Raw genomic sequence first — 23,542 nt, 5'->3', positions numbered from 1 at the left:
TACCTGGGTCATCATGTGACTGCAGAGGGCATATCCACCGATGAAGACAAAATCCAAGCTGTCAGAGATTGGCCACGACCCGGAAATCTCCACGAATTAAGAAGTTTCCTTGGGTTATGTACATATTACCGACGATTCGTCCCAAACTTCGCCAGCATCGCCGCTAGTCTCCATAAATTGACGCAAAAAGCTCAGAAGTTCCAGTGGAGCGACGAACAGGAGGATTCATTCCAACATTTAAAAGAACTTTTATGTTCAGCTCCTGTTCTAGCGTATCCTATTCCGGGCGAAAAATTTGTTTTGGATACAGATGCTAGCGCGCATGGTATTGGAGGTGTGCTATCCCAACAGATAGACGGCAAGGAGAAGGTCATCGGATATTTCAGCCGAACGTTGTCCAAGCCCGAAAAGAACTACTGTGTAACGCGACGAGAGCTGCTAGCCGTCATAGAGAGTGTAAAACATTATCATAAATATTTGTATGGACAACATTTCTTGCTAAGGACTGATCACTCAGCTCTACGATGGTTGCTTCAATTCAAGAATCCGGAAGCTCAACTGGCACGTTGGATCGAGAGGCTCCAGAGCTATGATTTCAGTATCGAGCATAGAAAAGGTGGAAAACACGGTAACGCTGACGCTTTGTCACGTCGACCTTGCAGTATAGAATGCAAGCACTGCTCGAAGGCTGAACATAAGGAGGAGATTGTTGATATTCGGCTGTTACACATCGAATCTGGAGTGGACTGGCCAACAGAACAGCGTAAAGATCCCATTTTGAACAAAATTATTTCGGCAAAGGAAGAGAACAAGAAGCCCAGTAAGAAAGACATCGCAGCCGAAAGTCCACTTATGAAATCATACTGGGCTCAATGGGATAGTTTAGTTCTAGCCAATGGATCCCTGCAACGTAAATGGGAAAGCGAAGATGGCAAGAGCAGCCGAAATTTGATCATCGTTCCAGATTCCAAAATAAGAGACGTTTTGGCGGAGTTCCATAATGGTCCCAGTGGAGGTCATCTGGGAATAACCAAAACCGCCGATAAAGTGAAGCAACGATTCTACTGGGTTGGATGCCAGAAATCAATTGCTGAATGGGTAGCCAATTGCGAGAAGTGCATGAAGGCGAAAGGTCCAACAAGGAAAAGTCGAGGTCCTATGCAAGAATATAGACCAGGAGCCCCGTTTGAAAGAATAGCAATGGACGTGGCAGGCCCTTTCCCAGTAAGTGATTCTGGAAACCGTTATGTCCTTGTGGTCATGGATTACTTCAGCAAATGGCCGGAGGTGTATGCAATTCCAAACCAAGAGGCAAAAACGATTGTGGATGTGGTCAACAAAAACTGGATATGTCGCTACGGTGTGCCGTCCGAGATTCACTCAGACCAGGGAAGAAATTTTGAATCGGCCATATTCAAAGAGATGTGTGAATCCCTTGGTATCAAGAAAACGAGGACTACGCCATTACATCCACAATCCGATGGCATGGTAGAAAGGTTTAATCGCACCCTGGAGGAACATCTTCGAAAAGTGGTGGACAACGGCCAGAGGGACTGGGACGAGCATATACCAAAGTTTTTGCTGTCCTATAGATCTGCCATTCATGATTCCACCTCTCGAACACCGGCCAATGTTCTATTCGGAACTGAGTTAAAGTTGCCTGGAGATCTGATATTCGGCGCTAAACCTTATGAGCTCGCCATGGAAGAAAACAGAAACGACATCCCAAACACTTTCGGAGAAGTTCACGAATCAGTGCGCAACAAAATAAAAATGGTCAGCAACAGAATGAAGGCGAGATACGATCGTGCTGTAAATACTGAGGGCTTCCAAGAAGAAGAATTGGTTCTGCTATTTAACCCGCAACGAAAGAAAGGACTGTGTCCCAAACTGCAAACACAGTGGGAAGGCCCATACAAAGTCATCAAGAAGATCAATGATGTTGTATACCGGATTCAGAAGGACGACAGCCCTAGATCAAAGATGAAAGTTGTACATCTGGAACGATTGGCTCCTTACGGAACAGGTTCTGTGCCTGTTCGGGACGAACAGGCTTAAGCGGGAGGCAGTGTTACGAATTTGATAATTATAGTTTAAGTTTATTTAAATTAGTTTCCGTTAATTTAAATTTCAAATTGTAACGATAAAATTTCGTTATAACTTGTTGGAATCATCTATTCATTTTCTAGCACTTTCCTGAATTTCTTTTATGTTCTTTTGTTTGCTTATTTTCATGTAAGTTCTCACTCTCTTTGATAACAACCCCTTTGTTTTGTTATTTTGCATTCTCATTTCATCTCATTGTATATTGTCATTGTTTTTGTTCTTGTAGTAATGCGAGCGCATATCTATGTGAGTGTGTATGTGTTTGGCAGCCACCAGATGAATGACTTAATGGTCGTAGATCCTTCTATCATTGTCTAAGAATGTTCTGGCGTTGCCAGAATATTGTAGTGCTACCAGAATGTTCTCGAATTGCCACACCGTCATATATAAAAGCGCTCGCATGCTGCTAACGAGTCAGTCTTAATTAAAGCGTGTAACGAATAACTCCAGTGTGAACGAATTGTAAAGTGTGAAGTCATAGTAAATAAATTGTAGATTGTCGTTATTTAAAAGAACTGTGTTTTAATTGTCGGGTAATTAAAAACGCCTAAATATAAAAACGTAACATTATTTTCACTTACCTATTTTTATAAACTATTTGGTTATTTGGCTAAAATTTTCCATTTTTTTTATTTCTTGCAATTGACCACGAACTTCGTTGCACAAATAAGTATTGAAAACCACATGGTTTTTTCGTTGCATTTTAGGGTAGTGTTTTGTCAAAGTTTTCTCATATTATCTTCAACACCTTTTCAAAGATTTCGTCAACATTTTGGCAAATTGGAATTAATTCGCAAACAATTTGAAGATGTATTGAAGATGAGCTATTTCAAGTCAAGTTGAATTTATGTTGAAAATTATATTTACCCTCAAACTGAAAAGTTGTTGCATTTGAAAAACGCTCATCCTGTCTTTATTGGGAATATGCTATTACATTCATCAGAGAGAATAAAAACACAAGAGGACGAAAATTTTCTTGTACAAAAACAACAAATGTTTGGTATTGGCGTTGTTTTGATAAATTGTTTACAAAGGCATCGGCAGTTATAATTTCAATTTGTCTGCCAAAAAAATTTATGGAATGAAAACATTTATAACCCTTTCCGACCTATAGCCGATCCACGTGATAGATTTTCCTAAATTTTTCAATTCTGTTATTTATGTGTTCATAGAACATTTTAAATTATTAAGTTTGTTCAGTTTGATCCTGTATCCTGTTTTTTCAGGATACGTACAATTGTTGCAGACCGGTAAATTCCGGTAAAAGTCCGGACGTAAAAATATCAAAAAACACAAAATAATCACGAAGTTACTGTTTGCATACAATATTTAAAATAGTTTGTTATTGAAAACACTTGTTTGATTAAATATTCCACAATTTAAATAATTTTAATATATTTGCAAACTTACATCTTCCACTCATTTTTACAAATGCGCAAAGTACACTGCTGAAACTACAAAATTAATATGAAAAGCAAATATTTATAACGGTTCTTCACATTCTTAGACAAAGAGAGAGCATACACCATTATTTTTTTGCCGCTCTTATCGCAGTATGTCATATATTAAAGAAATTATAGAGACTTAAACTTACCCGCACAATTGTGCGTACACGGTCGGAAAGGGATAACAAAGAAAATTTGTTACTACAAAGTTTTAAATCCTATTTTCTTTACGTTTCGTAAAGCTGGCAGAGAACTGAACTGGGTGACGCAAACTGTATGATATTTGAGAAAAGCGCCGGCAAAACTGGTATTAGAGAAATTTTCCTCTTAGCTGCCACCTACTGACGCAGTTTCGCTTCACAGTTTCGTTCTCTTGTGTTTTTATTCTTTCTGCATTAATTTCGTTGTTTAAGAATTCTATCTAATAGTCTATAAAAATATCTTTATTTTCGAAGCTTTTATAAGTTCCCCATAGATAAGTTATTATAGCATAATGTGATTCCATTATTTTGCAACAGAGGGAAGACATTTATTTATCTCACACAATGTGATTCACTAGAGTCCTCTATTGTTCATTTCAAGTGCGGCATCTTTAGGAATTAATTTCATGAGATAATTTTGATCTTGTCTAAGCTAATTTAATTTGCATAAAATCGGCCCCCGTATATCCTACCCCCTTAGACGGTCATAAACCCCTAGGACATATATCGGTAACGGCCGAACATATATGACGCCATTGCACTTTGTTATTGGCATGCCAACGAAATACCGGGTTTTACGGTAGAAAATGTAAAAATCGATAACATCGTCCTGATATGGTGCATGGCCACAGGAACATACCAGGGAACAGGGAAGCGGATGAGTTAGCAAGGCTAGGAACTTTTGGAACAATCAGGTTGGTTCAAGAGAAGAAAATAAACGTGTGGGTTCAACGGCAAAAACTAGAAGTGCCTATATGTAATAGGTACTTTTAGTTAACCCATTCGTCGCTTGAGTCCAGAAAATTGGCAACATTTAATCTCGCAGAACTTTTATAAATGAAATTAGGCAACGTTTCTTTTTGTTTTTATATTTTTTTTAAGTGAAGTTAAGTGTAAATATATAAATGATTTTTTTTTTATTTTAAATGATCTTAATGAGGTATCACAATGGCCTGAATAGTCTAAGTGAGCCTGGAAATTAATCGGTCTGCCACTTTAACCTAACCCACCCAATGTATACTGTATTATCGGAATACAAACGAAATTACCCATAGTGTTGGATAACAAGGTTTAAAGCCACATTCTATTACTTCCCACATTATTTCCATGACACAACATTAAAACATTTCGTTTAAATTTTTAGTACGTACAACTTAAGTTTATTTGTTGTTAGCATTACATTATCAAGTCTTACGTGTCTAAATATACAAGAGCTTGTTTTGCAATCGGGTCTTGTAGTTTATAATACAATTCCATTTTAAGAGAGGAAGGCTTTTACTAAATTTATAAAGGAATAAGTTTGATGTATATATAATTGGTATTTGTTTATGAAATGGCCGACAATTTACAAAGTTGATAAGTTAGGGCCAATTAATGTGTAAAATGTATAGTAAGTTCTTCAGATAAAGATATACATAAATACGACCCGAAACGATTCGGCCCAAAAGTGGTATGTACTATATATATATAAACAGATGTAGCTGCGTTAACCTTGAAAATGCAATGAAAACCAATACCAAAAATAGAAGAAAAGCAACAAAATATGCCTGCTGTGATTGTGATTATCAAAAATCAATATCCGACGACATCGGTAATCGGTCTTTTCCTCCATGCTATAACAATAAGTTATATGAACTACATTCTTTTAAAGAAAAAAAAATCATACATATTGAAGAACGATTGATAAACAATTAAAATTAAAACGCTTACATTTTAAAAATTTAGGTTTAACAATGATAGTAGTGATGCTTAAAATAAGAAGTATCATTAAAGGATCAGTTGCACACGACTAAGAAACCACAACGTGTCCACATAAAATATGAAGAACAAAATTTTATAAAAAAAAAAAATAAAGAAAACAAAAGCAAATCATAAAAAGATTGCTATATATAAACTATTTCATGTCATTATGCATGATATTTATTTGTTTTTTTTCTCTTGCGATAATTGTTGTTATATATGCTATGGAACTTATATTTTACAGTTGTTCTAGTACATACAATAATATAAATGTTAATATTTTTATTTGCATAAGTTTGGTTTTTCTAAAGGATCTCACTTTTGGTGTATTGACAAAAAAATTATATGTTTATATATTTAAAAATACAACAAGTGTAAACAAATGGTCAAAGCATGAAGTCAGAAAAAGAATTAGTTGCAAGCCCCATGATATGGTTTGAATTCGAAAATTGGGAGACTAATAGACATCGTTGAAGAAGACAGCACCTGCAGCACTGTGAGAAGTTTTTCTTCGATTTTCTATTAAATCGAATCCAAAACATAAAAACACAAAAATTGTAATACAAATAAATAAATTTCATTTTGTCATTTTTAAAACATACGATTTTGGGATACATTATTTTTGATGTTACCATTCGATTTATGCTAAAACCAAATCTTTTGGGATTTGTTCTTTTCCATATGCATAGTATGTTTCAATTTATAAAGGAAATTGTCAAAACACAAAATCATATTTTATTGAGACTACTAAAAGGCCTTAAAATATAACCATTATACATACCAAGAAAATTCGAAAGTTAGCCCTACGACAATTGATTTTAATTATAGTGTTTGGAGTAAACAACATAAAATTTCTCCCAATACAAGAAGATTCTAATACATATTTATAATTATCCCTAATATGACATTATCTAATGAAAGTCTTTCAATAATTGAAAGTATATGTATATAAAAAAATATTCTAAGCTAAGTATGCAAAATTATGGGCTGATTTTATTTTTTAAATAAACAAAAACATACCTGCAGCAATAATGGGAAAATGTTGTCAATTATTTTTTAGGTTTAAACAAAGGTTGACTCATTACAAACCTACTACTACTCACAATCTACAATATTTTTCAACTTAGCCCTAGCTTGCATTTATAGTTATAAAAATATATTCAATCTTAATTATTTAATATTCGGTTTGTTTTTGTTTTTTTTTTTATCGAAGATTGTGAAAGTAGGGATAAACCATTATATATGAAAACACCCCCGTAACTAACTACTTACACTTCTCAAAATAACGTCTTCTTTGAGCGGAATACATCACTCACAATATATATATATATGAATAAATGCATTATTGTTAAAATTTTACGAAAATATATATATGAACAAGATCGAAATATAATCCATCCTCTTCTTCGCATATATTTCTGAAGACGTATTTGAAAGAATTCTTTTTTTTTTACAACTGCTATAAATTCGGTATATTTATAAAAGGCGATTGTGGCGGTGGCTGCTGTTTGGGACAATAACGTATTACGCCTACTCAGGCAACCACGGGGGGAGGGCCTCCAGTTGTGTTGTGCGTAGATGTCACTGTTGTTGTGTTGGTTGTTGTAGCTATTACAGATGAGGTAAAATTGCTTGAACCCAATGAATATGTGGCAGGGTCTTTATTCTCTGGAGAACAGGAATCCTCAGCAGATGTAGTTATTTCTTGGACTGCACAGTTACCATTGGTTTCTTTTGTGTTAAGGCTATTTATTGAATCTCCACAAGATGTAGCTGTTGCTTGTGATGGTTGAGGTGAGGATGCTGAAGTAACTGTGGAATTTATTAGAGAATTAGAACTGGAATCGCTAATGCTACATGGCGACGTCAAAAATGTTGTTGTATTATTTTGACAAGCTATTTGCACACGCTTGCTGCTTTTCATCCTTCCACAAGGGATGCATAACATAGAATAATGTTCTTTAATTTTAGTTATATGATCCACTCTATATTCATTGACCCATTTGACTTTTTTCTGTTTTGTTTGCGGTATATAACCTTCGGGTTTAGTTACACCACAACGCATACATATACTACAACGATTGCAGCTCCAACGACCTAAAATAGAAACGAATATAAAAAAACAAAAGTTTATACATATATTGAGATGGGAGTGACTTAAATATGATTGCTAGTATATTATATTTGAAAATTTTAAAGACGAACACGTTTGTAACTATTTCCGCCGTACAAAAAAATTGTACCCCTCATAATCTTAAGAAAAAAGCCCGATTTAAATATTTTATTTTATTGTTTATCCTATCTTACATCATCCCTAATATCAAATTTAAGGCAATTTAGCTAAAAAAATGGGACTACAGGTGCTCAAGAAACAAATCGATTTTTTTCGACAATTTTTACATTTATATTTGGTGTGATTTTTATAGTGCACACTTACCATCAGGCACGGCCTTAATTTCAAGACAATATATGTGATAACCTCTGTCACATTGTTCACAAAACAACATTTTATTCTGATCCTGCCTACTTTTGCATTTAACACAACATTTACATTCAGCACATTGCCAGTTATAATTCCGAACCCGTAAACTCATACGATGTGGCATTTCGATACAGCTGGGATGAACTAAAAAAAACAGAAGGGCGTAAACATATGTTAGGCAAAATCTTAATTGAGTGAGAAAATTCCTACATACCTTTACGTCTGCAAGTGTAACATTGTACAAACAATTCAGGCAGATTGTTGAGATTACGATTATGGGGACGTAAACAAACTTCACAGGTTGCGGGAGTATCTTCCTCGCCAGAAGATTCATCTGATGATGATGAAGAACATGAAGAATCGGTATCCTAAAAAGTAAACATTTATTAACCATGTCATTACGTTTTCTTTGTCTATTACTTACAGTTTCAGATGAAGAACTATCCGATGAGGACGAAGACTCTGAAGAACTTGTTGCTTCCGCAGGAGCTCCAGGAATCGGTGGAACTTTAAATTCATCGTTATGATGATTATCAAGTTGTCGCTTTCGTCTCAATAGGCGTTTATTGTGCCGTCTCTTTAATGATGAGTCGTTTATATCAGTCTTGTCAATACTTTCTATAGCAGAATCTGTGTCCGAACTGTTAATTCCAGTTTCTTTGCCATGCCATGGCTGGAAAATTGGATCCAGGACTGTGTTAAGTGGCATGCATCTAAATATGAAAAATGTTTACGTTGTTAATCTTGTATGAATGGTTAATATATTTGCATTTTTTACTAACCGCAATTCACTAGGTGTGTAGATGTGGTATTTTTCGCAGAATTGACCTGGCACCAATGACAGCGGATAATAAATATCTCTTGAACCCATGGGCTCATAAACACGAGGTTTTAATAATGTAGGCGGTTGGTCAATGTGTTCTTTCTTTGCAGCTAATGCCACAGCTTCAGCTACTGGACGGTTAGGTATGGTTGACAAAGGAGCTGATGATGGAGAGGGTTTATTAACGACCAATGTTTGAAGATCCAGAAACGAAAGTCGTTCTTCTTTTCGCCTAATATTAAAAACAAAATGGAATTAAGAATATATTTATTTTGGAATTTGTTTTAAACTTACGTTCTATTAAAGTACGAGTTCCATTTGCTGGTAGAGAGCAAAGCTCTTTCCCTTGCCTGCAAGCCTCTGCCAGCTACATTTAGTCCAAGTGATTTTTGTTTAGCCTCTATTTCACGTAAATGTTTTTGTCTAACGAAATCTTTGTATTCCTCATACTTGTCATAGAAATCCGTATACATTATGTCCAATATATCCGAAGCCCATACGGCCGTTATACCCAAATCACACATTTTTTCAGACACTAAACCTTTTTCTTGCAACCAGTTACGTTCCTCCATGTCAACTTGACGTCGTGGTAAATCAGGATATTTTCGTTTGAAACTTTTGATACCCAAATACATAGCTACTTGTTCCTGTATCATAAATGTATCACGATTTTTCGAGGGACAAGAACCTTTTGAAGGGGGCCAATCATATTCGGCAATAGAAGCTACTGTAAAGTCGGCGCTAAATATAAGAGTAGAAGATAGGGAATTAGTTATACTTTGCTTTCTCGATAACTCAGATTATACATACTCTTCAGAAACACAAACTTCCATCTTCTTCTTTTTGATAGGTTTCTTTGCCGAGGCACCAACTTGAGCTGTACTGCTTGGATCTAAAATGCTGGTATTACTAATAATAGATGACTGGGATTCTTCATTGGTGAAAAACTCAGGTTGACTAAAAGAAGAAATCGGATATTTTAGATTTAACAAGCACAAAAAGCAATTTAAAAAACAATTACCTTGTATACGAAGGTGATTGCTGTTGTTGCGGCATTGTCGTTTGACTCAAATCGGCACTCATACGGGTGTCTTCTTCAAATACCTGGGGAGACTAGAATCATGCAAATTTTTAAAATAGTGGTATTATGCAATGAATGTATGCAATGATATGGATACAATTTTTAACTAATATATTTACATAGTATCATTTCAAATTATGCCTCGGCAACTAAGAGGTACTTCACAAATTTTCTATAGAAATAAAATTTTGATAAAATTTCCTTTAGAAATAAAATTTTGACTAAATTTTCTATAGAAATAAAATTTTGACAACATTTTCTATAGAAATAAAATTTTGACAAAATTTTCTATAGAAATAAAATTTTGACAAAATTTCTATAGAAATAAAATTTTGACAAAATTTTCTATAGAAATAAAATTTTTACAAAATTTTCTAGAAACAAAATTTTGACAAAATTTTCTATAGAAATAAAATTTTGACAAAATTTTCTATAGAAATAAAATTGTGACAAAATCTTCTATAGAAATAAAATTTTGACAAAATTTTCTAAAGAAATAAAATTTTGACAAAATTTTCTATAGAAATAAAATTTTGACAAAATTTTCTATAGAAATAAAATTTTGACACAATTTTCTATAGAAATAACATTTTGACAAAATTTTCAATAGAAATAAAATTTTGACAAAATTTTCTATAGAAATAAAGTTTTTAAAAAATTTTCTATAGAAATAAAATTTTGACTAAATTTTCTATAGAAATAAAATTTTGACAACATTTTCTATAGAAATAAAATTTTGACTAAATTTTCTATAGAAATAAAATTTTGACAAAATTTCTATAGAAATAAAATTTTGACAAAATTTTCTATAGAAATAAAATTTTTACAAAATTTTCTAGAAACAAAATTTTGACAAAATTTTCTGTAGAAATAAAATTTTGACAAAATTTTCTATAGAAATAAAATTGTGACAAAATCTTCTATAGAAATAAAATTTTGACAAAATTTTCTAAAGAAATAAAATTTTGACAAAATTTTCTATAGAAATAAAATTTTGACAAAATTTTCTATAGAAATAAAATTTTGACAAAATTTTCTATAGAAAATTTGACAAAATTTTCTATAGAAAATTTGACACAATTTTCTATAGAAATAAAATGTTAACAAATAATTCAATAGAAATAAAATTTTGACAAAATTTCTATAGAAATAAAGTTTTTACAAAATTTTCTATAGAAATAAAATTTTGACAAAATTTTCAAAAACAAACAAAATGACAAAATTTCTATAGAAATAAAATTTTGACAAAATTTTCAAAAAAAAATTGACAAAATTTTCTATAGAAATAAAATTTTGACAAAATTTTCTATAGAACTAAAATTTTGACAAAATTTTCTATAGAAATAAAATTTTGACAAAATTTTCTATAGAAATAAAATTTTGAAACAATTTTCTATAGAAGAAAATGTTGATAAAATTTTCTATAGAAATAAAATTTTGACAAAATTTTCTATAGAAATAAAATTTTGACAATATTTTCTATAGAAATAAAATTTTGTTGTTGTTTTTTGATTTCAGCTTAAAACCATGCATTGACTAAACAACAAGTGTAGCTTAACCAAAAGAGGAAAAGAATGTTTGTCAAATTTATTTGGGCAAAGTCCTATAGACTGCAAGATGGTTGGATGGACGCACGTTTCGGAATTACCACATTCCTCATCAGCATCCTCTACTTGCAGCAAAACTATCAACCAATTATTAGAATAAATTCAGGCAGTTCATTAAACCCAACAATGAACCACACTTGAACCTTCCGAAAAAGGGTTTTGCATGATAGCCGGCTTATGCCGAAATAAATTCGTACAAACATACCTTTCATCCTATGCCACAGTCAAATCATAGATTTGAGTGCAGTTGACTGGGTTTATTTGACAAAATTTTATATAGAAAAGAGAATTTTGATAAAATTTTCTTTAGAAAAAAAAAATGACAAAATTTTGTATAAAAAAAAAGAAATTGACAAAATTTTCTATAGAAACAAAAAAATTAGATTTTGACAAATTTTTGTATAGAAATGCACTGTTTACAAAATTTTCTCTAAAAATAAAATTTTTTATAGAGAAAAGAATTTTGGCAAAATTTTCTATAGAAAAGAGAATTTTGATAAAAAATGTTTATAGAAAAAAATCTATAGAAAAAATATTTTTTTTCAATTTTATTTGTTTCACACACAATAAGATATTATAATCTTTTGATTGCAGTGTGTGATTTGATGTGGTAGAGTTACAGTTTTAAACAATTTATACCATAAAGTATATGATATATAATACATTAAGACGTTTCAATAGATTAACGACCATATTCATAAAAACATTAACAATGAAAGTGCAAAGAATGCAAAAAAAATTAATGAAGAAGACAGACTATTGAGAGTAAAATCTGTAAAGTGATTTTTTAAACATATTAGCGTTTAGAATAAATTGTATTGATGAAGGCAAAGAGTTGCAAAGATGGCATGCTGTGAGAAAAAAATGTCATTCTGAAATTAGAAGTTGGTGTTGTTGAGGTATTAGGAGGATTCTCCGGTTAGTCCTTCCGAATCGTAAATTCTCATAAAGCTATGTAGGTGTTTCGGTATAGATAATTTTATGCAATAGTATGAGAATTCGTATGTCCATCACTTGTTTAAATTCGACTCCATATAACTTTCTTGAAAAGGCCAAATGTGAAATTTTGATTTTCAAAATGCCTATGTCAAGAAGTTATGAAATTTGCCTCGAATATCAGATCGGTTTATATGGGGATTATGACGTAATTACAGAGTAAAAGAATAAGAACGTTCTGTTTTGAACGAGCATGAAAGGTATGAACAAAATACCAGTTACCAATTAAGATTTTTTGTTTGGTAGTTATTTGTGTAAATTTTTTTTCCAGAGATTGGTAGATTATTTTTGGTAGATTATTTTTTTAGCCTTGGCGTCAAGATAGACACCATACAAAATATGACGACTAAATTTATATAGCCTTTTGTATTGTAAACTAGACCATTATATTGGTAACTCTGGACCAGGAATTTTACTGGTATAAAATCCCAAACTCAAGTTTTTTAAAACAATACGTACAAGAAGATATTTTGATTTAAATGAAAAACACTTACCGAATTGTATAACTCTTTAACTCCCTCAGCTTCGGATGGTTGTTTTAGAGCTCCGGGACAGCGAGGTCGATTCAAAGATTTTGTGTTTAAACCATCATTAGCCATATTATGAAATCGATTACCACGACCGGAGCCACGACCTCGAGATCCCCGCATACGGCCACGACTTCGTCCTGGTGTCGCGGGCAGCGAAGAGGAACTCGCTGAGTCATCTATACAAATAAATAATTTGAAATTAGTTTCTTTAAAGTACATTACTTAAACATTCGATTTATTTACCTTCCGAGTTTTCGGCGCTTCTATTATTTTCTCGACGTTCCTCTTCTTGATTTGGAGCAAAATTAGTTCCTCGCAATTGCTGCGTTACAATTATAGATGAGAAATCATTTTGTTTGAATATTACATCTGGCAAAGGATCAGACGATGACAAAATCGTTGTGGGAGGAAGCATTGAATTGTTGCTATTACATCCAATATTGCTTCCACCATTCACATTCGAATCAGTATTGACTGTGAATGTGCAGCCGTGTATTGTTGTAGCCTCCACTGTGGTAACGGTATTCGTTGTACTTCCATTGCTATTACTTGATGACGACGATATAGTCAAATCAATTTGTGAATTCATAGAGTTGGTCACACTATTTGAGATGTTGGTAATATTTGTATTTGATGCGGACAAACAATTGGAACTAACGGATGACACCGACGAATTGGATTCGAGGAAGTGATTAAACTCGTTTTCAGAACCAGCTTCTTTCGATGTTTTTCTATTTGGCAGGGTCAAGGCGGATGATGATTTATTCTTGGTAATTTTTAGCTCATTTTTAAAACTAATCGGGGTATTACTCCTTCTTGAGGTCCTTAAGGGTGTTCGTAAGCTGCGTTCCCGTTTTTGTCCTTCTGACATCTGTTCACTATTACTACCCACTATACTCTCTTCTGTGCCCGTATTGTCAGTAATTTCCGTTATGGGTTGCTCTACATTTACCATATCAATGGCTAATCTTTTTCGCAACAATTGAACTTTACGAGATTTGTTATCATCTCGTGAATCAGAATCATCTTTGGCATTTTGTGAGGTTACAGTAATGTCCGACTTTCTAGGTCTACCTCTTTTCTTTACAACCCCAGAAGTGTCCTGTTTTGGGTTAAGGCTATTATCAATTTGAAGATCTAGGCTCTCATTCGAATTGGTGTGAATAACATCATCAACTTCATTCAAGGGAATTTGTAATAAATGCTCATGTTTTTGTTTACGTATTCGCTGATGATTAGAAGCTATATTAGGCTGCAAATACATATGTAAGGAGTTAAGTTTAACACTTGAGGAATCCTGGCAACTGTCATCTTGTAGTTTACGCAACTTAGAAGGTATGTCAGCAATGCCATCAGATGTATCCATATGTAGATCATTTGTTTCCTTACACTCTTCAGAGATGTGTCGCTTCAAATTTAGACTATTGTTGTTAATACCAACTTGCTGGTGCTCTTCAGAGAGATGTAGACCATTCACCGCTTGAAGCTTATCATTAAAAGGTTCTTCATTTACAAGGGAGTTGTTATCTAAAGAATTTCGACGACTACCCTCTGGTGTATCAAGGATTTCTATAGAGTCTATAATATTCTCTGTCATGTCAGTATTTGCAATGCTGGTCCTGATATCGGTGGTTTCAACTGTTGGACCGTTCGCCGCCAATAATCTTTCCGCAAGTTGTGGATACTTAAGGGAAGCTGGAGACTTATTTAAGGCGTTAGGTGGTTTAGGCTGCAAAGGTGGCAGTATTTGATTACTTTCATTTTGCGTAAGCAATTGCTGTGTATTTTGTATCACCGAAGTATCTCTCTGCAGGCATTCCAATAAAATGTTTGTCGAAGGCGCAACATTCGTATTTACCTCTGACACTGATTCCGCAGTATTGGGAGTGTCTTCTTCGGCAACATCATTGTAATCAAAACGTTGAGACGGTGAGCTACCAGCTGAGGACGTCAAATCGACTGTATCTATAATATCTCCAAGCCTAGCACTAACACTCGAAGGAACTTTACCATTTAATCCTGTTCCATCGGTAGTGGCCAAGTCTGAAAGAGAGTGTGTATCTATATGAGTAACATTTTGAAACATTTTTGGCTCATGTTGATCTCTCAATGTTTCATCGATATCCATGTCATCGGATTGGCGTCGAGGCACTTCGTTTTCACAAACTGATTCAGATTCAACTAAGACAATTTCCTTATTCTGCGAGCAATCATTGATATTGTCGTTAAAGCCACAAAACTCTTGAGAATTACTTGATTCTCCGCCAACATTGTCCACAGTCAATAAATCGTTAAAATCATCGACATCTTCTGTAACGGCCATTGGCACTGTCATTTTATCAGATTTCGGATCCGAGTCAACGACAAATTTAATTTTCTGCTGAGGCGATCCTACATTCTTTATAGTAAGCTTGGGCACCGTTTTATTACTGCTGACTATTTGTTCTTCAAATTCATCTTCTAGATCATCGCTAATGCAACTGTCTTCCGTCGATGGTAATCGATTTGATGCAGATGCCTTTGCAACTTTTTTAAATTGTTCCGTGGATAGAGTTTTGCCTGAGCTTTCTGTTTCAATTCTTTCCATGGCCAATACATTCTCTTTCTGGTTAGTATGTCGACTGACGCCAATTTTTGACGCTGTATGCTTTGGGGACATGGTTTCACCATCCCCCGAAGAAACTTTGTTTATACAAATCTTGGTGGATAACTCATTTGTGGCAGAAGTTTTAATTGTAAGTTTAGGTATTTTTTCGACCATAGGCGATCCCGTGATTTCCATTTCATCAAGTGTATCCAAAGACTTTGTTTTTATTGTCATTTTGGGTATCCCTGTTGATTTCACATTGTCACTATGCTGGGTAATTATGACAGCATGTTCTTGTCCCGTTTTTATTGTAAGTTTTGGTATTTTTGTATGTACTGGTTCTTCTTCTGTGTCTGTACACAGCTTGTTCGTCTTGATACACAACTTTGGTATACCAGGATGTTGTTCGTTGGCTTGACCAGGATCCAATTTCTGGAGCGGTTTTATGGTTAATTTGGGTATTGACATTGACGACGTTGCCATCAAAAAGTTCACACTCGATGATGAATTTGATGAGGCCATCGAGGATGACGATGACGTGGTGGAAGAAGCTGGTGACACATTTGTAATTATGGACTCTGGTTGTCCATCTTGTCCCGTCTTTATGGTTAACTTTGGTAATGGTGGTGTATTAGCAGCTGCCGACGCCGTGCTTAATGATTCTGCTGGATTCGAGTCATTGATTTTTATAGTAAGTTTCGGAACAACACTTGTTTGAGCTGATCCATAATCTTCATTTTTAGCCCTAATTGTTAACTTTGGTAAAATATGAAGTTCGGTATTGCTCAATTTGGAAACCATTTCATCCTCAGCCGAAGAGGAGCATTCTTCTGAAGATACCAAAGTCTCTGTAATATTTTCTTTTAAAATAGGCTTTATAGTTATTTTGGGTGTATGGTGTACGCCAGAAGAAGAGTGTTGGTGATGTTGGGTATTGTGGAGATTTATCTTCAAAGGTTCCACTTTGCGCGTATCATCTTCCGTCGTGGAAATTATGTGAGATTCACATCCGCTTATTTTCGGCAGTTTTAAAATAATTTTATTTTTATCGATGTGCGATGATATCGGTTCCACTATACTACTATTACCAGAAGACGTAGACTGATCTTCCAAATCCCGCAGTCTGGAGCCAATATCCACTGAAGCCCTGTTGTTTCCGCGGCCAGATACATCGTTTAGGGTTTTATTAATATCTCTAGCTACCATTTCGCTGGAGAACGATCTTATGGAGCGATTATTGTTACTACTACTATTTGTATGTATTACATTTGCGGATGATGATGTACCCGGCCCTTCTAAACTCGCGTTTTCAGACGTAGACGGCATAACCATTTCATCTAGAGACTCATTTACAAAATCATAATTCTGTGTACTACTTGTAATGTGCTCTGTCGACGAATTATCGACGGCATCTAATACGATGGATACTTCCTCCCCTTCACCCTCCGCCTGCAGGGGTAACAAACTATCAGTGGAAGTTGAAGTTACCAACTGTTCCTGATCACCCTCTTGATGAGATTGGTTTCCCCTACCGGAAACAGTGGCAGCTTGCCGACAAGTTATATAAGCTATTAATTGTTGATGGTGTTGTTGTGTCTGTGTTGAAGGGGGTGTTTCTGTGTCCGTTGATTTTCGGCGATTTGTTACATTCATTGCTTATGTGTATTGAAAATATCACTATTTTGATTTATTGTTATTAATATGTATCTTTTCAAGTTGTTAAATATATGCTTTACTTGTTGACAAACATGATTATGGGCATAGATTTATTTTGCTGAGGAAACTGCAAGGTAGATCCTGAAACAAATTATATATGAGCATTTATTATTTTTTATTATTTAATACTTAAATAAAATACAAATAGTTTGCTAAGAAAGGAACAAACTCCTAAGAATAATATTTAAAAAATATTAAATCAAATCCATATATTAACAAAATCTAATAAATCGGCTTGACTTAATCCACAGTTAATCTAAGTAAAAAATGTTTAATTTTGGCCAAAAGTTGGTTGATACATATGACTGGTACTGACTCCTAATTATCCGGCTAAAAATTTTTGTTCCCAAGTTTATTGGGATTATTGAAAAAATTAGAAATCAGACATTTCCCTACAAAATATTTTATTTTTCCCATTTATTTTGCTTATACTACAACATATAGTAAAAAAATTGATTGAGAGCCTACCTCAACTAGTTAAAAAGCTACATAAGTTTCTCCTAAAAATTTGATTATTGAACTGCAAACAAACGAACTTTTTTTAATAAGGTCAAGAACAAATTCGATTTGGCCTATAACATCTTTTGGAATGCAACAAATTATACCGAGTATATTTTCGTTCAATACCACAGTATCAAAATGTTATCCACTATTAATTGTAAAAAATGTGTAATAAAATATCTTACCGCCCCACCTATATGGAAAATATTTATAGAATAAGTAAAATCCTGCAACTTGAGAAATAAATCGAAACAAAGCGGGAAATAAGATTATGGGTTCGATTTTAATATGGGTGATGCGTACATACGGAAGCCAAACATGAATTTACTTGGCATATGCATAGGGGTATTATCAAAACATTTTCACAGAAAAAAAATTCACGAAAATGTTTCTTAATTGGATTAAAAAAAAAACAAAAATCAAAAAAATTAATAGTATCAATTAATTTTTTAATTGGATCAATTTTTAATTGACTTTCAATTAATTTTTTAATTGATACTATAATTTTCTGTGATTGAAGACATTTCAATTAAAATTTAATTGGATCAATTGATTTCGTGATTGAAGACGAAACATATTTTTTTTGTGTGAGATTGGAATATGGAAATATTTGAGCAAATGCTTTTTTTGATTTCGTGATTGAAGAAATAGTTTTTTTTCTGTGTGGTGAAAATATTTTTTGTGGTGAGTTTGGAATATGGGAATACTTGAGCAAATAGTGTTGTTAGTATATGGAGCTACTTCGTACATTAGACATAATTACTCCACATTCTGCTACTTTGCTTCTTATGCAAAACAATCTATTATATACCAAACTGCAAGAACTTTGTATAAAAGTAAAGACATCTATCTTATAAAAAAGTATATTTGAAACAGGAAAAAATATTTGGGTAATAAGTTTGTATATTTTATTTGAAAGGATGTATTAAGAAATTCTAGCATTTAATTTTATCGAAAAAAAACTTGTAGTAGAAGGTAATCGCCAAGGGATATCTGACAAACCCAAACGATGGCTAACTTTCTTAAAATCCACTAGAACTGAAGACTGATAGAAACAAGGCTTCTAAAACAAAGACTCTCGCTAATGAATACTCCAACTATGGTTAACATCTTTACTCGATCCTCACAGAAGTCGATTCCATACATAGAGGAGGTGCAAGTAGAATCTTCGTGTTCAATATTACCTAGGGGCCCCCACATCCGATGACGATATTTATGATTATTTCAACTTCTCTATTGGGTGTGAGGCAGTTGCGGACATAGTTTTTCTAATATTATCAATCGCAAAAGGGGGAAGCTTCTAAATCTTTGCAATGCAAACCAAATTGCTCTACATTCATTGATAGAAGATCCCCTTTTGTCACATGGAATGACCGTACGAAATTTATACATTAATTACAAACCTACTGCATTCTGAATATAATTTCAATAATAAATAAACAAATAATTAAGTATGCAAAGTTATAGATGAAACGCTGGAGTCCCAAAAGCATGAGGAAAAACGTATATCTCGTGGTATGCACAACAATTGGCGGTTTACCAAAAGGCATATAAAAAAGATGACCTTGTTTGGTTACCACACAAGTAAGTAGAATATATGGTAGGCAATGAACTATTATGTAGCTGAAGTTAGAACAAAAATTAACTGCTAAATAATTAAATACATAGCAAACACAATTTTTCATACTAAAAACGATAATTCAAGTCTGTCGTGCTAAATCACAACAGTGAAAAGAAACACTCCAAAATGAGGTATTTTCAACGAAAAATGCACATGATTTTTTTATATATTTCATTTTGGGCCAACAATTTAAGTTCAAAGAGAGCTATAACATGAATTTGCACACAGATTTATAAGATACACATGAGAACCACAATATGATTTACTTCACCACACATACAATATATCCATGCAATAATGCGAAAAGAAAAATATTATTTAGTGCCCAAGTGTGGGACAAAAATACGGTCTAAAAGGTAAGGGAATGTAGAGAGCACCGAACAATAACGAAAAAGCAAACGACATGTTACGACGCAAAGCGACCGACAGACAATCTACTATATTGATGAATATGAAACCAACACATCAATTCACACAAATATTCTATTCTTTTGTATGTAGTAAATGTTGCTTATTGCAAAAACAAATGTCACTTACTACTACTATATTGTTATTAAAAAAAAATGTTTAGACAACCTCAACTCTACTCTACTCGCACGAATTGTTCATTTATTGCGCTAAACACTCGGACACACAACAAAACTGTGGCAGACACACAGATAGATTCAGCCGCTAGACACACGCATGCATTCAGACTTTCTTTATTCCGGATTCCGGGAGATCTTATGTATTTACTTTAGTGAATGTATTTGATAAAACCGTATGCAGATACTATAAGCAACAAATTATCAACAACAGAGCAATCAACAACCGAAATATCGCAAAAGGCCAGAAAAATTCAGTGTTTTAAACCCCTTTTTACACACAAAGAAGTATTACATTCGACACGCTAAATGTATATGCCAACGAACCAACCGAACGAATACGAGAACAAAAGATACAAAGCAAATTGAGAGTAACAAAAACATACAAACTCACACACACAATTAATGCCGCAGCCATAAGCAGCAATCGAACCAGTGATGTCTACAATAATGTAATTTATTAAGGTTAGAAGCAAGAGAACCAGAAAGAAATGATAATAAAACCAAAACAGTTTACAATAATTTACAATTCAATTTTAAATACTTAACAAATATTATAACAAAATTTTAAATGAATTCGATAAAGCAATAGTAGAAAAATTCACTTCGTTCTCGAATTGTATTAAGTCAAGAGAATTCATTGACGTAATATTTGGTATTTTTACTTAGTATTTTGTGGATTTATTCATTGATTTGAAGTAATCTTGTATTGAATTTTAAGTTTATATATGTAAATCTCGAACTCAATATTCGGAAGAGCAAGTTGCAAAAACAAACCATCAAAAAACATAAAACATTTATCAGGCCCACTTAACAAAAACAAAAAAGAAGAAAATGTTAATGTTGGGCAACATTGACTATAAAGTGCCCTACATATACATAGAATAGAATTATAATACATACAAAACTTATACTAATAACTAAATAACAAATAGAGAACACTGGAATACTAATATTTTTAGGAAATTCCTAAAATGTATAGACATATTTTGGGGTGAATAATTTATCTACGGTATCTGCAAATTTTTACAATTATATGTCACCCTAACACAATTTGGGATCATGGTATAAGATTGATGGACTTGAAAAATACTTTATTTGACCAAAAAGGCTTAGAAGTACATGCTCCGAATGGTTTGGAAAAAAATCGGTTCAAATTTAGATAAAACGCATGCATAAATTTTTTAACTTAATTTTCACTTATTTCATTTTAGTAATATTTGATCTTAATCTAATTTGATAAAAAGTAATACATGAAAATATTGCGGATTGTAATCAAAATTAAATTATCGCCTATCGAAAAAATCAACAATATTAATCTAATAAGTAGAAAAATTTGTGTCATTAATAGGATACATCTGTTCCCATAAATTACCTCAAATGAAATGTATTTATTGTATTTGTGTTGTCAATAATAGCAGTTTCATTACTAGAAATTATTCATATGATAATATTACACCGGCATTCTTCTAATGACTATATTAAAGCTTCATGTACTATATAGATCTATATAGAGCCAAGAAAAAGTTATGGTAATGATCAGTTCTTTTGATCTTAAAGGTGGGTATTAAGTTATAATTTAGCCGCTAAATAGAAAATAATACTGTAGGTTAGGTTAGGTTAGGTGGCAGCCCGATGTATCAGGCTCACTTAGACTGTTCAGTCCTTTGTGATACCACATTGGTGAACTTCTCTCTTATCACAGAGTGCTGCCCGATTCCATGTTAAGCTCAATGACAAGGGACCTCCTTTTTATATCCGAGTCCGAACGGCGTTCCACATTGCAGTGAAACCACTTAGAGAAGCTTTGAACCCTCAGAAATGTCACCAGCATTACTGAGGTAGGATAATCCACCGCTGAAAAACTTTTTGGTGTTCGGTCGAAGCAGGAATCGAACCCACGACCTTGTGTATGCAAGGCGGGCATGCTAACCATTGCACCACGGTGGGTTTCTGGGTTTAATACTGTAAACCCAGAAAAAACTACAACTTTTTTGGTAAGTTTCATTGTAACTTGATGGGTAATGATCCAATCCAACAATTGAACATTATTTCCTTGAAAATTTATTATCAAAGAAAATTAACCAAAAAATAGATATTTTGGCGCGATAAATGTTCATGAAACACAAATCGACTCGAGACGAATCGTTCGTCTAGATTGAAACTAAAATAACTTTAGATATATTTTCTAGAAAATCCTGAATTTTGTCCTGAATTCATTATGTACGATTTACTATTGAACACCGAAACAATTTGGATTCCACAGACCCTGGTTTTCATATGAAAGCAGCCATCTGTACTGACAATATTTACAAAAATCTTACCCCTTCCTAATGAAATAATGATATGTCCTGATTTTCTTTGGGACAAAATCTTTGAATATAAATAATCAGTAACAGGTCTTCTTAGAGCTGGACAAGAACATTTTGGCAGAGATTTGATACATATTTCATATGTGTAGCATGAATAAAAAATAATAGAGGACAGTTCTCAGTCATCATAGAATCTAAACCTGTTCAAGAAAATGTTTCGAAAGTATAATCCGACGTGGTACAAACAACATCAAAAACATATTTCCCCAACCTATAGTGGATAACTCGATAATTTCCGCTTACTAATGTGGCAACGCTTTACAATGTCTTGTTTTCCTATAGGATTTTCACCCCATGCAGACCTTGTAAACAAATAAACAAGATTCGTATATAAACTTAAAATATTGTAGTAATTAATATTATATAATTATATTTCGAATATAAGAATTACTGTTAAAAATGGAATATTAATATAATGAATCATTTATTAAAAAGCACCCACAATGAGCAAAGAAAACATTTGACACCACCAAACAGATGTTCAATCTGGCAACACTAACATCATAAAAGGCGGAGAAATGTGGCGTTCGCTTGGCGTTTAACATTGAAAAGTACTCACATTGCACGGAAACAGCTTTCCAAAGTTTAAGGATCATATCGGAAAATATTTTCGTCTTTGTGTAAAACTTAGCAATAAAATTTAATTATATGTTTTTGTCACTTCTATCCAGTTATTACGACAATCAATAATGGGGAAAACGACGAATGATGCACGACGTATGCTGCTAACGACGAGTGCACAAACAACCAAGCTAGCCGCGAACGATTTCTTCGTTTCTCAGGATCAACTAACACTTTCAATTAAAATTACAAGTATATTTTGAAGTATTTATCCATAAAATGTTAATACACTTGCACTATTTCACATTATTTGATCATTCTAATAATTTCTTGGCTTTTAGTTGTAACAATGTTGCTACAGTCTACACTTGTAGTAGTAGTAGTGGTTGTTTTGTCCTAATTTTTCAAGCACCAATTTTCGATAGATATCTTGAAAATTCATCCATAATTTTTACATATGGTGAAAGCGCTATGTCCAAATATACGTTTGAACATATTTTTTATTGTTTTATACATTTATTTATCAATAAGCTGGCACTATTCTTAATTTTTTTCAAAGGCGACGACTCGCAACACGAACGACGAACTCT

General features: G+C 33.3%; 1 protein-coding gene across 1 annotated transcript; it reads right to left on the bottom strand.

The window, feature by feature from the left end:
* Nucleotides 1-4,877: 4,877 nt before the first annotated feature.
* Nucleotides 4,878-23,542, bottom strand: e(y)3 (PHD finger protein enhancer of yellow 3). The gene is made up of 11 exons (XM_075302482.1): nucleotides 22,951-23,542; nucleotides 13,254-17,394; nucleotides 12,975-13,186; nucleotides 9,818-9,909; nucleotides 9,607-9,753; nucleotides 9,091-9,537; nucleotides 8,756-9,028; nucleotides 8,398-8,686; nucleotides 8,188-8,341; nucleotides 7,929-8,117; nucleotides 4,878-7,588 (listed from the first exon to the last, which is right to left on the bottom strand). The coding sequence occupies exons 2-11, from the start codon at nucleotides 17,248-17,250 to the stop codon at nucleotides 7,026-7,028; spliced, it is 6,363 nt and encodes a 2,120-aa protein (XP_075158597.1). The 5' UTR covers nucleotides 17,251-17,394; nucleotides 22,951-23,542; the 3' UTR covers nucleotides 4,878-7,025.

Source organism: Haematobia irritans, chromosome 3, assembly GCF_050003625.1.
Source record: "Haematobia irritans isolate KBUSLIRL chromosome 3, ASM5000362v1, whole genome shotgun sequence".
Taxonomy (NCBI): domain Eukaryota; kingdom Metazoa; phylum Arthropoda; class Insecta; order Diptera; family Muscidae; genus Haematobia; species Haematobia irritans.
This window is presented reverse-complemented; position numbering and strand designations above follow the sequence as displayed.